This window comes from Somniosus microcephalus, unplaced genomic scaffold (assembly GCF_052327205.1).
Source record: "Somniosus microcephalus isolate GS21.2 unplaced genomic scaffold, FLI_Smic_1.0 unresolved_chr3, whole genome shotgun sequence".
In the NCBI taxonomy this organism is placed as follows: Eukaryota; Metazoa; Chordata; class Chondrichthyes; order Squaliformes; family Somniosidae; genus Somniosus; species Somniosus microcephalus.
The window spans coordinates 48,297,436-48,311,128 of NW_028225181.1; the positions used below are offsets into that span (position 1 = coordinate 48,297,436).

General features: G+C 45.9%; 1 protein-coding gene across 1 annotated transcript in view; it reads left to right on the forward strand.

The window, feature by feature from the left end:
* Nucleotides 1-13,693, forward strand: part of LOC147091412 (complement C1s subcomponent-like) — a 47,653-nt gene that overhangs the window by 20,342 nt on the left and 13,618 nt on the right. The window contains exons 7-9 of the mRNA XM_085976769.1: nucleotides 3,333-3,445; nucleotides 6,779-6,866; nucleotides 7,812-7,931. Of these exons, the coding sequence (XP_085832895.1) occupies nucleotides 3,333-3,445; nucleotides 6,779-6,866; nucleotides 7,812-7,931 (321 nt within the window). The remainder of the gene's footprint in view (nucleotides 1-3,332; nucleotides 3,446-6,778; nucleotides 6,867-7,811; nucleotides 7,932-13,693) is intronic.

A 13,693-nucleotide genomic window follows, 5' to 3' on the forward strand; every position in this document is an offset into this window, starting at 1 on the left:
GGTCATGGGATCGTTTAATTCCCTGTGAGGTCAGATGGGGCCTCGTTTTAAAATCTCTTCTGAAAGATGGCACCCTCAGCGCTCCCGCAGTACTGCCCCTCTGACAGTGCAGTGCGCCCTCTGTACTGCCCCTCCGACAGTGCAGTGCTTCCTCAGTATTGCCCTTCTGACAGTGCAGCGCTCCCTCAGTACTGCCCCTCCAACAGTGCAGTGCTCCCTCAGTACTGACCCCCTGACAGTGCAGTGCTCCCTCAGGACTGCTGCTCTGACAGTGCAGCACTCCCTCAGTACTGCCCTTCCGACAGTGCAGCACTCCCTCAGTACTGCCCCTCTGACAGTGCAGTGCTCCCTCAGTACTGCCCCTCCGACAGTGCAGTGCTCCCTCAGTACTGCCCCTCCGACAGTGCAGTGCTCCCTCAGTACTGCCCCCCTCCTACAATGCAGCGCTCCCTCAGTACTTCCCCTCTGACAGGGCAGCACTCCCTCAGTACTGCCCACTATGATGGTGCAGCATTCCCTCAGTACTGCCCCCTCTGACAGTGCAGCGCTCCCTCAGTACTGCCCCCTCTGACAGTGCAGCACTCCCTCAGCAGTCCCCCCTCCGACAGTGCAATGCTCCCTCAGTACTCCCCCCTCCGACAGTGTCGCGCTCCCTCAGTACTGGCAGTGGAGTGTTGACCTGGATTATGGGCTCAAGTCTCTGGAATAGGACTTGAACCCACTACCATTCTGACTCCAAGGTGAGAATGCTACCCACTGAGCCACAGCTGACACTTGACAACAGACGAGCGAACATAACATAAGAACATAAGAAATAGGAGCAGGAGTCGGCCATCTGGCCCCTCGAGCCTGCTCCGTCATTTAATAAGATCATGGCTGATCTTCTACCTCATCTCCACTTTCCTGCACTGTCCCCATATCCCTTGATTCCCTTAATATTCAAAAATCTATCGATCTCTGTCTTGAATATACTCAACGACTGAGCCGCCACAGCCCTCTTGGGTAGAGAATTCCAAAGATTCACCACCCTCTGAGTGAAGACATTTCTCCTCATCTCAGTCCTAAATGGCCGACCACTTATTCTGAGACTGTGACCCCTGGTTCTGGACTCTCCAGCCAGGGGAAACCTCCTCCCTGCATCTACCCTGTGAAGCCCTGTAAGAATTTTGTGTGTTTCAATGAGATCGCCTCCCATTCGTCTAAACTCTAGAGAATACAGGCCTAATCTACTCAATCTGTCCTCATAGGACAATCCCCCCATCTCAGGAACCAGTCTGGTGAAGCTTCTTTGCTCTCCCTCTATGGCAAATATATCCTTCCTTAGGTAAGGAGACCAAAACTGTACCCAATACTCCAGGTGTGGTCTCACCAGGGCCCTATAAAATTGCAGTAAGACGTCCTTACCCTTTTACTCAAATGCTGGTGGTTAGCAGAGTACAACTGTTATTAATATTGTATGTTCTTTAAAAGGTTAAGGGGACTGACGCAAGAAAACTACTAGGCACTTGGTCTGAGTATTAAACAAAGCTTTAATCAACTGTTTTTCAACATGGAGATCTAGTTGTGTCCTTCACTCGTTCCTGTTAAAGAATGTCCTGAGCAAGCTGGGCCCAAGCCCGAGTATTTGTACTCTCCCTGGACAGCGCCACCAGCAGGCCACCCAGTATCATTTCATAAGTCATTTCTACATGAATGACAAGATTCATGTCAGGGGCATTTAATAGAGGTATTCAAAATTAGGAGGGGTTTGGATAGAGTAGATAGGGAGAAACTCTTTCCACAGGCAGGAGGGTCAGTAACCAGAAGACACAGCTTTAAGACAATTGGCATAAGAACCAGAGGGGAGATGAGGAAATATCTTTTTACGCAGCGAGTTGTTATGATCTGGAATGCACTGCCTGAAAGAAAGAAAGACTTACATTTTTATAGCGCCTTTCACGACCACCAGACATCTCAAAGCGCTTTACAGCCAATGAAGTACTTTTTATTTTGGAGTGTAGTCACTGTTGTAATGTGGGAAATGCGGCAGCCAATTTGTGCACAGCAAGCTCCCACAAACAGCAATGAGATAATGGCTCAGAAATTCAGGTCGGGGGCTTCCCGCGGGTGCAAGCCCCCGACCTGCACTTACCTAGCGTGCCGGCCGTTGAGCTGTGGGCTTGCGTGGGATTCCGATCCTGGGCCTGCTCCAACTGCCGGCGCGCAGTGCTTTCTTATCCCAGGGGCGCAGTTAGTTCGATGCGTCCCCTGGGATCACGTGGGCCATGGAGAGCCAATGGTAGCAGGGAATGCTTCATTCATAAGTTTGACAGAAAGATCAGTCAAAACTATAAATACTATAAGCCCGAAAACATCACTAAAACTTCAAATACATTTTTTTTCAAATCACATTTTTAAAATAACTATAAATTACATGAAATAACTATTTTAAACAATAATTTAAATTTTTGGAAAAACTAATTACATTTTCTAACGGGGCTAAAAATAAAGTTACCTTTCTTTAAAGTGTAAAAAATGTTTTAATTTTAATTAATTCACCACTTACCTTGTTAAAAGCAGGCCTTGAGACTGCTATTTAAAAGTGTAACTGCTGGAGACTTACCCTGCCGGAGAAACCTGCAAAAAAGCCGTAAGTTCGATGCGCACGCGTTGCCTCTCCAGCGCACGAGCTCCACCTGTCAACCCCTTCTTTCAAGGGAACGGAAGTGCCGGTTTCCCGCGCATGCACAAAACTGGCACTTTCGTTGGGTCTACGTGTGAGTACCCAGCGCATACTCACCCGAATTTCTGGGCCATTGACCAGATAAACTGGTTTTTATTTGTTATGTTGATTGAGGGATAAATATTGGCCAGGACACCAGAGATAACTCCCCTGCTCTTCTTCGAAATAGTGCCATGGGATCGCTTACATTTACCTGAGAGAGCAGACGGGGCCTCGGTTTAATGTCTCATCTGAAAGACAGCACCTCCGACTGTGCAGTACTCCCTCAGCACTACAGTGTCAGCCGAGCTTTATGTGCTCAAGTCACTGGAGTGGGACTTTGAACCCACAACCTTCTGACTCAGAGGCGAGTGTGCTACCAACTGAGCCACAGCTGACACTTAAAAAGGGCAGTGGGAGCAGATTCAGCAACTTCCAAAAGGGAATTGGATAAATACTTGAAGGGGATAAATTTGCAGGGATATGGGGAAAGAGCCGGGGGAGTGGGACTAATTGGATAGGCCTACCACAGGCACGATGACCCGAATGGCCTCTTTCTGTGCTGTATCATTCTATGGTCATATTATTATTGCTCCATTGAAGTCTAACTTCCTGTTCGTTTTGCCTCCAGCCAAACAATGTCCTGTTGATATCTTGAAGCATAACATTGTCCAACCACAGAAATCGGAGTATGATTACAAGGATGCTGTCCGAGTGTGCTGCGAGACTGGGTTTGAGCTCTACGTAAGTTCTTGCCACGTGAACTCCTTTGAGGAAACATCACTAACACTGAGGGCCATTTTTAATTTTGGGCAATTCTGTCAAACCACTGCACTTTTTGATAGATATTAATGACCTGGACTAGGGTACACAGGGCACAATTTCAAAGTTTGCAGATGATACGAAACTCGACAAACTAGAAAACAATAAGGCGGATAGCAACAGATTTCAGCAGGTCGTGAAACACAGAACATTAGCATGCAGGTACAGCAAGTAATCAGGAAGGCAAGTGGAATGTTGGCTTTTGTTGCAAGGGGATTGGTGTATAAAAGCAGGGAAATCCTGCTACAATTCACAATTCAATTCACAATTCAAATCGCTTTATTGGCATGATAAGTTACATCTTATGTTGCCAAAGCATCAAAATACATTTATGGTTTACCACATAAACGCAGTTCTATTCATACAGTGTATAAACAGGTATATCCCTGAGTGTATAAATATACATTCGCATTGTTTATATATATTCTTTTCTTAGTTTACTGGTTGGCTCTCTGTTCATGGCAAGCTGTAACATAGCGTGCCGCCAGTGTTATACAGCTTCTCTCCTCTCCCAGTAGGAATGGGAGTTTTTGGTTGTCATTCAGATTTCTGAAATCAGGGCATATTTGTGAGAATCTTTGGTAGAAATTCTCCCTGATGCCCTGACAATACAAGGTATTGGTGAGACCACACCTGGAGTACTGCGTACAGTTATGGTCTCCTTATTTAAGGAGGGATATACTTGCATTGGAGGCAGTTCAGAGAAGGTTCACGAGGTTGATTCCTGAGATGAAGGGGTTGACTTATGAAGAAAGGTTGAGCAGGTTGGGCCTATACTCGTTAGAGTTTAGAAGAATGAGAGGGGATCTTATTGAAACGTATAAGATTCTGAGGGGGCTCGACAGGGTAGATGCAGAGAAGATGTTTCCCCTCGTGGGGGAAATACAGAACTAGGGGGCATAGTCTCAGAATAAGGGATCACTCATTTAACTCTGAGATGAGGAGGAATTTCTTCTCTCAGAGGGTCGTGAATCTGTGGAATTCTCTGCCCCGGAGAGCTGTGGAGGCTGGGTCATTAAATATATTTAAGGTGGAGATAGACAAATTTTTAAACAATAAGGGAGTGAAGGGTTATGGGGAGCGGGCAGGGAAATGGAACTGAGCCCAAGATGAGATCAGACTGGTGCAATGGGCAGATGCGTGGCGGATGAAATTTAACATAGAGAAGTGTGAAGTGATTCATTTTGGTAGGAAGAATGAGGAGAGGCAATTGGAACGAAATGGTACATTTTTAAAGGGGAGTGCAGGAACAGAGAGACCTGGGGGTTTCACATACACAAATCTTTGAAGGTAACAGGACAAGTTGAGAAGGCTGTTAAAAATGTACATGGGATCCTTGGCTTTATTAATAGAGGTATAGAGTACAAAAGCAAGGAAGTTATGCTAAAACTTTATAAAACACTGGTTAGGCCTCAGCTGGAGTATTGTGCCCAATTCTGGGCACCACACTTTAGGAAGGATGTCAAGGCCCTGGAGAGGTTGCAGAAGAGATTTACTAGAATAGTACCCGAGATGAGGGACTTCAGTTACGTGGAGAGACTGGAGAAGCTGGGGTTGTTCTCCTTAAAGCAGAGAAGGTTCAGGGGATTTTGACCAGAATGGTACCAGGGATGAGGGACTTCAGTTACATGGAGAGACTGGAGAAGCTGGGGTTGTTCTCCTTAAAGCAGAGAAGGTTAAGGAGAGATTGACCAGAATGGTACCAGGGATGAGGGACTTCAGTTCTGTGGAGAGACTGGAGAAGCTGGGGTTGTTCTCCTTAGAGCACAGAAGGTTAAGAGGAGATTTGATGCAGGTGTTCAAAATCATGAAGGGTTTAGGTAGAGTAAATAAGTAAATAGAGTAAACGTGTCCCAGTACAGAAGGGATGGTAACCAGTGGACCCAGATTTAAGGTGATTGGCAAAAGAACCAGAGGCGACATGAGGAAACATTTTTTTGCACTGCGAGTTGTTGTGATCTGGAATGCACTGCCTGAAAGGGCGGTGGAAGCAGATTCAATTGTAAGGGAAAAAAATACAGGGCTATGAGGAAAGAGCAGGGGAGTGGGATTAATTGGATAGCTCCACGAAAGAGCCAGCACAGGCCCGATGGGTCGAATGGCCTCATTCAATGCTGTATCATTTTATGATTCTATGACAAATGGATGTTATCTCCCTCTGCTGGTGTCTCTTCATCACTGTACTCAGCCACACCCCTGTCTGACGCACTCTGCTGGTGCAAGAACATAAGAAATAGGAGCAGGAGTAGGCCATACGGCCCCTCGAGCCTGCTCCGCCAATCAATAAGATCAAGTATGATCTTCAACCTCAACTCCACTTTCCCGCCCGATCCCCAAATCCCTTGATTTCCCTAGAATCTAAAAAAATCTATCGCTCTCTGTCTTGAATATACTCAACGACTGAGCCTCCACAGCCCTCTGCGGCAGAGAATTCCAAACATTCACCACCCTCTGAGTGAAGAAATTCCTCCTCATCTCAGTCTTAAACGGCCGACCCCTTATCCTGAGACTATGCCCCCTAGTTCTGGACACTCCAGCCGGGGGAAACAGCCTCTCAGCATCTACCCTGTCAATCCCCCTCAGAATCTTACATGTTTCAATGAGATCACCTCTCATTCTTCTAAACTCCAGAGAGTATCGGCCCAATCTACTCAATCTCTCCTCATAGAACAACCATCTCACCCCAGGAATCAATCTAATGAACGTTTGTTGCACCGCCTCCAAGGCAAGTATATCTTTCCTTAGATAAGGAGACCAGAACTGTGCACAGTACTCCAGGTGTGGTCTCACCAAAGGCCTGTACAATTGTAGCAAGACTTCCTTACTCTTATACTCCAACCCCCTTGCAATAAAGGCCAACATGCCATTTGCCTTCCTAATTGCTTGCTGTACCTGCAATGCTAACTCTGTGTTTCCTGTACGAGGACACCTAAATCTCTCTGAACACCAACATTTCATAGTTTCTCACCATTTAAAAAATATTCTCTTTTCCTATTCTTCCTACCAAAGTGAATAACTTCACATTTCCCCACGTTGTACTCCATCTGCCACCTCATTGCCCACTCACTTAACCTGCCTCTCTCCCTTTGCAGGCTCTTTATGTCCTCCTCACATCTTACTTTCCCACCAAGCTTTGTATCCTCTGCAAACTTGGAGCCATTACACTCGCAGCTGACACCTGGCACTTGAGAACTTGCCCCCCAGGCTTCCTTGCCTCTGCTTTAAAACGGTTTTCCTTAACTGTGCTCCCCGCAGGATGAACAAAGGAATCACCACGTCGGATCGGCCATGGTGCATTGTCAGAAGGACGGAACCTGGAACAGCTCCTTGTACTCTTGCAGACGTGAGTGATCAATCTCTATATAGGGGCAGAACTTCAGGACCCCACGGGTGAGTACGCGGTGGGTACTCACGCGTAGGCCCAACGAAAGTGCCGGTTTCGTGCATGCACTGCGCATGCGCGGGAAACCGGAACTTCTGTTCGAACGTGTGCGCCGGAGAGGCAGCGCGTACATCCGGAACTTCTGTTTTTTACAGGTTTCTCCGGGAGGGTAAGTCTCCAGGAGCTACGCTTTTAAAAAGCAGTCGCAAGGCCTGCTTTTAACAAGGTAAGTGGTGAATTAAGTAAAATTAAAACATTTTTTCCACAGATTTATTATTTTTAAATACTTTAAAGAAAGGTAAATTTATTTTTAGCTCCATTAGAAACTAATTAATTTTTTCAAAAATTTAAATTATTATTTAAAATTGTTATTTTATGTAATTTATAGTTATTTTAAAAATGTGATGTTTTTTAAAAATGTATTTGAAGTTTTAGTTATGTTTTGGGGCTGAATTGTATTCATAGATTTGACAGCTCTTCCTGTCAAATCTATGAATAGAGATTCCCTGCTCCGATTGGCTCCCCATGGCCCACGTGATCCCAGGGGATGCTTGAAACTAACTGCGCCCCTGGGATACGCAAGCACTGCGCGCCGGCAGTTGGAGGAGGCCCAGGATTGGAATCCCACACAGGCCCACAGCTCAACGGCCGGCGCGCTAGGTAAGTGCAGGTCGGGGGGCTTACACCCGCGGGAAGCCTCCGACCCGAATTTCTGAGGGCCAATATCTCCTTATGTGGCTTGGTGTCAAATATTTCGGTCTGGTTTATGCTCCTGTGAAGGGCCTTGGGATGTTTTACTTTGTTAAAGGCGCTACATAAATACAAGTTATTGTTGAAGTGACGAACTTTGAAAGGTGCATCTCATACTTTGCTCTGGGTTATCGATTGACTATATCCCTTTCACAGCTTTGGACTGCGGACCTCCCGTAACACTGAGTAACGGAAATGCAAACTTCACCTCCACCGTTTACAAGTTCCACAACATGTATAGATGTGACGCACCGTACTACAAGCTTGAAGGAAACGGTGAGCACAGCGCGGGTTATGGACGCTCCTTGTTCAAAGAGATGAGTCTTAGTAAAGAAATAGTACTGGAGAAATTAGTCACAGAGTCATAACGGCATAGAAGGAGTCCACACCGGCTCTCTGTCGAGCAATCCAGTCAGTCCCATTCCCCCGCTCTATCCCCGTAGCCCTGCAAGTTTATTTCCCTCATGTGCCTATCCAGTCTCCCCTCGAAAACATTGAGTGTCTCCGCTTCCACCACTTCCATCAGCAGCGAGTTCCAGGTCCTCACCACTCGCTGCGTAAAATAGATTTTCCTCACATCCCCCCCGTATCTCTTGCCCAAAATCTTAAATCTGTGTCCTCTAGTCCTTGTACCATCAACTAGTGGGGAACAGCCTTTCCCTGTCTAGCCTATCCAAACCCATCATAATCTTGTACACCTTTATCAAATCACCCCTCAACCTCCTTTGCTCTAATGAAAACAAATCCAGCTTCTCCAACCTGTCCTTGTAGCCAAGATCCCCCATTCCCAGAACCATTCTGGTGAATCTGCTCTACACCCTCTCGAGGGCCTTCACATCCTTCCTAAAGCGTGGTGACCAGAACTGGACGCAATACTCCAGTTGTGGCCTAACCAGCACTTTATAAAGGTTCAGCATAACTTCCCTACTTTTGTACTCAATACCTCTATTTATGAAGCCCAAGATCCCATATGCTTTGTTAACCATTCTCTCAATATGTCCCGCCACCTTCAGGGACCTATGCACATTAACTCCCAGGTCCCTCTGTCCCAGCACACTCTGTAAACCTGTGCCATTAAGTGTATATTACCTCTCCCTGATCCTTCTGTCAAAATGCATCACCTCACACTTCTCTGTATTAAATTCCATCTGACACTTGTCTGCCCAATCTGCTGGCCTTTCTATGTCCTGTTGCAGTCGATTGGTATCATCATCACTGTTTGCCACACCCCCAAGTTTGGTGTCTTCGGCAAATTTAGAAATTCTACTCTGTATTCCAATATCCAGGTCATTTATATATATCAATAAGAGCCGTGGCCCCAGCACTGACCCTCGGGAAACACTACTGCCTACCACCCTCCAGTCTGAAAAACAGACATTTACCACAACTTGTACGATAGCAAAATACTGCAGATGCTGGAAATCCGAAATAACAACAGAAAATGCTGGAAAAACTCAGCAGGCCAGGGCAACATCCGTGGAGAGAAATTGGAGTCAACGTTTCGGGTCAAAATGCTTTATCAAGACTAAAGAGGCACAGGGAATGAAATAGATTAAGAGGCCAGGCTGGGAGAGAGCAAAAGAGAAGAGACATTAAGAGGTGTTTAAAACGAGACGAGATGGTGATAGGACTAGTGGAGACAAAAGACGGCTCTAGATTAGGTGTGAAATGCGCTGGCAGAATGGGAGACAGCTGCCATGTGGGAGAGAGAAAAAAAAGGAAAGGGGGGTGGGGGGAGGGAAAAACCAAAACAAAGGTGTGGATAAAACATATAAGTGAAAAAGTAATAGGGGCCGAGGTTATGATCTGAAATTGTTGAACTCGATATTGAGTCCGGAAGGCTGCAGCCTGCCTAATCGAAAGATGAGGTGCTGTTCCTTGAGTTTACGTTGAGCTTCCATGGAACAATGCAAGAGGCTGAGGGTGGTGAGGTCCGAGTGGGAGTGAAGCGGTGAATTAAAATGACAGGCCACCAGGAGCTCAGGGTCACCTTTACGGACTGAACGGAGGTGTTCCGCGAAGCGCTCACCCAATCTGCGTTTGGTCTCCCCAAGGTAGAGGAGACCGCATCATGAGCAGCGAATACAGTAAACTAGATTGCAAGAAGTACAAGTAAATCGCTGTTTCACCTGGAAGGGGTGTTTGGGGCCCTGGACAGTGGGAAGGGGGGAGGTATAAGGGCAGGTGTTACATCTCCTGTGCTTGCACGGGAAGGTGCCAGGTGAGGGGGAAGGGGTGCTGGGGGTGATAGAGGAGTGGACTAGGGTGTCTCGGAGGGAGCGGTCCCTGCGGAATGCTGAAAGAGGAGGTGAGGGGAAGATGCGTTTGGTGATGGGATCACTTTGGAGGTGGAAGAAATGGTGGAGGATGGTCCTTTGAATGTGGAGGCTGGTGGGGTGAAAGGCGAGGACAAGGGGAACCCTATCGTGGTTCCGGGAGGGAGGGGCAGGGATGAGGGCAGAAGTGCGGGAGATAGAGCGGACATGGTCGAGGGCCATGTCAACCACGGTAGAGGGGAATCCTCGGTTGAGGAAAAAGGAAGACATGTCGGAAGCACTGGTGTGGAAGGTGGCATCGTCGGAGCAGATGCGGCGGAGACGGAGAAACTGGGAGGATGGAATAGAGTCCTCACAGGAGGCGGGGTGGGAGGAAGTGTAGTCCAGGTAGCTGTGGGAGTCAGTGGGCTGGCAGTGAATATTGGTCAATTACCTATCCCCAGAGATGGAAACGGAGAAGTCGAGGAAGGGAAGGGAAGTGTCAGAGATGGACCATGTGAAGGTGAGGGAAGGGTGGAAATTGGAGGCAAAGTGAATGAAATTGTCTAGTTCAGGGTGAGAGCAGGAAATGGCACAACTCACTGTTTTCTGTCCTTAAGCCAATTCCTTATCCAAGCTGCCACTGACCCACCTATTCCATGAGCCTCAATTTTGTTAACTGTAGTGTCCGCGTATCAATAACACACGGACTGCAGGAGAACGATAATAAGAGGTGTTTACTGAACAGAGGGTATGCTGGAACTGAAGGTACAGAAGCCTGCTACGGCTTTATATACAGGTGTGGTCACTGCCGGTACTACAGTATAAAAGCAGTTCTCTCTTAAAGGTACATACACAACAATTCCTCCCCTTTTAGATAAACAGTACATAACATTCATTTAACAATTGAATAATAACTAATTACAATTACAATTTTCTTTGTACTATAAACATCAGCTGAAAGTAATTATTTATAAATTCAGTCTTTGAGGAGGCTTCCTGATCCTGTCTGGATAGCGCCTTTCTCGAGTATCCTGTTCTTGCGGCGGAGTCGATTCTGGCTCATTGTCATTGGTTGGTTCGTCAGCTTCCAATACCACTGATTCTGAGGTAGACGCAATCTGTACTTCGGGCTCATTACCAGGTGCACATGCTCGTGGTATGGGTTTGACTTGTTCCTGTGACTCTAGAATCTGGTCAGCATGGCGTCTCACGATGCTCTCTCCAACGTCCACTGTGTACATTAGTGGTCCCTGCTGTGTGCATATCGTTCCTAGCTGCCATTTTTCTGTTCGGTAGTCGCGGGCCAAGACTGGTTGCCCTATCTTGAAGCTCCTGGTTGGCTTTTCATTGATGTGCTGGAATTGCTTATTCTCAACATCTCGTCTTATGTTTGGTTTGAGCAAGTCCAGGCGACATTTTAACCCGCAGTTAAAGAACATCATGGCTGGAGCTTGGTTGGTGACTGCAAGTGTCGCATTTCGGTAAGCAAACAAGAAATGATCCACCTTGTGTTGCAGTGGTATGTTGTCATTATACATCGCCTTTATTGCTTTTTTAAAGGTTTGAACAAACCTCTCAGCCAATCCATTTGTGGCTGGATGATATGGGCCGGATGTGTAATGCTTTACCCCATTATTCCTCAGAAACCTCCGGAAATCCTCGGACACAAACTGTGGTCCATTGTCGGAGCAAATCTGTTCTGGCAAGCCATTCCTGGCGAAGATGGTCCGTAGGACTGCAATAGTTTTCTCCGTGGTGGTGGAGGACATTTTGATGACCTCTGGCCATTTCGACAGGAAGCAGTTCCGGTGGATACTCTTTCTTCTTGGAGAAACTAGGCTTTTTGAAGACATGGATACCCTTTGGCCTTTTCATCCTTGATGGGCTCTCTGCTTCATCACCTGAGTCATCTGGTCTGCTTATGGCACAGTTTATATGGTAGACTCTCTTGACCAGTTCTAAGTCTTCACAAGCTTTGTCACCTAGTATCGAATCAAGTCTTTCAGACACAACAGAAAACATGAGATGATGCACTTTGTCTTTGACTGTCACTTTAAGTCTGCATACACCTAAGCTATCTATTTTCTGTCCATTATAGTCCTTCAGTAGTACTGACTTTTTCTGTATTTTGGGCTTTTCTTTCATATCTTTTATGTCACTCATACTGATTAAGTTTGCTTTTGCCCCAGTGTCCAGTTTCAATGTAACTAATGCTCCATTTATCTGCAGTGGGATCATCCATTTGTCCACTTTTACTGCATTGACTTTATGTTCAGCATTGTCCATTTCTGAGAGCTGCACATTTTCCGCATCCTTTTTGATATTGTCACATGACACCATTCCTACAAAAAATGTCTCACTTAAATCAGTGTCCTCAATTACATTAACTCGTTGCCCTTTCTTAGTTTGTACTTTTGAAAAGCATTGTTTGGCAAAGTGATTCTTTCCATTACACTTTGTGCACATTTTTCCAAACGCTGGGCATTGTCTTAACTGATGTTTGTAACCACAGCGTTTACAATTAAAAATTTCATCCTCCGATTGCTTTTCATTTCTGTTCTGCCCACGTTTCTTCCCCTTGTAGGACACAGCACCGACAGCAGCATTATCACTCATTACAATCGCATCATTATTGATTTCACTGAAAGTCTTCACGTGCTTTCGAGCTAGCTTGCTGGCTTGGCATATTTTCACTGCACTTTCCAAATTTAGTTCGGTTTCTCTCAACAGACGTTCCCTGACTTTTTTATCATGAATACCAAACACAATCTGGTCACGAATCGTGGATGATTTCAGCTCAGAGAAATTACATGTCTGTGCTTTCAGTTTCAGATCAGTTATAAAGCTATCAAAAGTCTCATTTTGTTGCTGTGTCCGAGAATGGAAGATGTATCTTTCATACGTCTCATTCTTTTTGGGAGAGCAATGTGCATCAAATTTTTTTAGCACATCTTCTAATCTTTCTCTGTTCTCCTCTGGATTAAATACAAATGTATTAAATACCTCTATCGCCTGTGGGCCTGCAACCGTAAGCAGCAACGCTATTTTTCTTGCGTCTGGCTTCGTACCGAATCCGATGGCAGCAATGTAGAGTTCGAATTGTTGTTTAAAAATCCGCCAATTGTAGTCGACATTTCCCTCGAGATTCAAATGCTCTGGTGGCTTCAAATTCTCCATGTCGCTTTTCACAATTTTTTAGCAGATATTTACAACTCTTGGTATCCTGGTACCATCTTATGTTCATTAATAAATAGACATTCTTATTATGAACACAGCTAGCTTTTGCTAGACACTTTTATTGAGCACATGTGGACTAGGTACAGTATCTGTAGAGGCTTCCATCTTGACTGCTGCCTTGTGGGTAGCCTAGTGCCTCATGTGTAATGTAGTCTTAATATACATACAGCTGGTTAGTGTAGTCTTATACATACAGCTATATACAGCTCTACGGCTCCACCTAGTGTCCACTATAGAATGACATGTTATTGATCATTACACTCTGGCCATTTCGAATGTGCATCCACGGTGATTAAAAACATTGAGTCCATAAATGGACCAGCAAAATCAATGTGTACCCGTTGCCATGGAGATGAGGGTCACTCCCATGGGTGTAGCGGGGCCTGTGGTGGAGCGTTTTGGACTTTCTGGCATCCTGTGCATCTCTTGGTCATTTCCTCAATTTCTTTATCGATTCCCGGCCACCACACAAACGCCCTGGCTAGGCTCTTCATTTTTACCCCTCCCAGATGACCCTCATGAAGCTCATTGAGCACTCTTTCT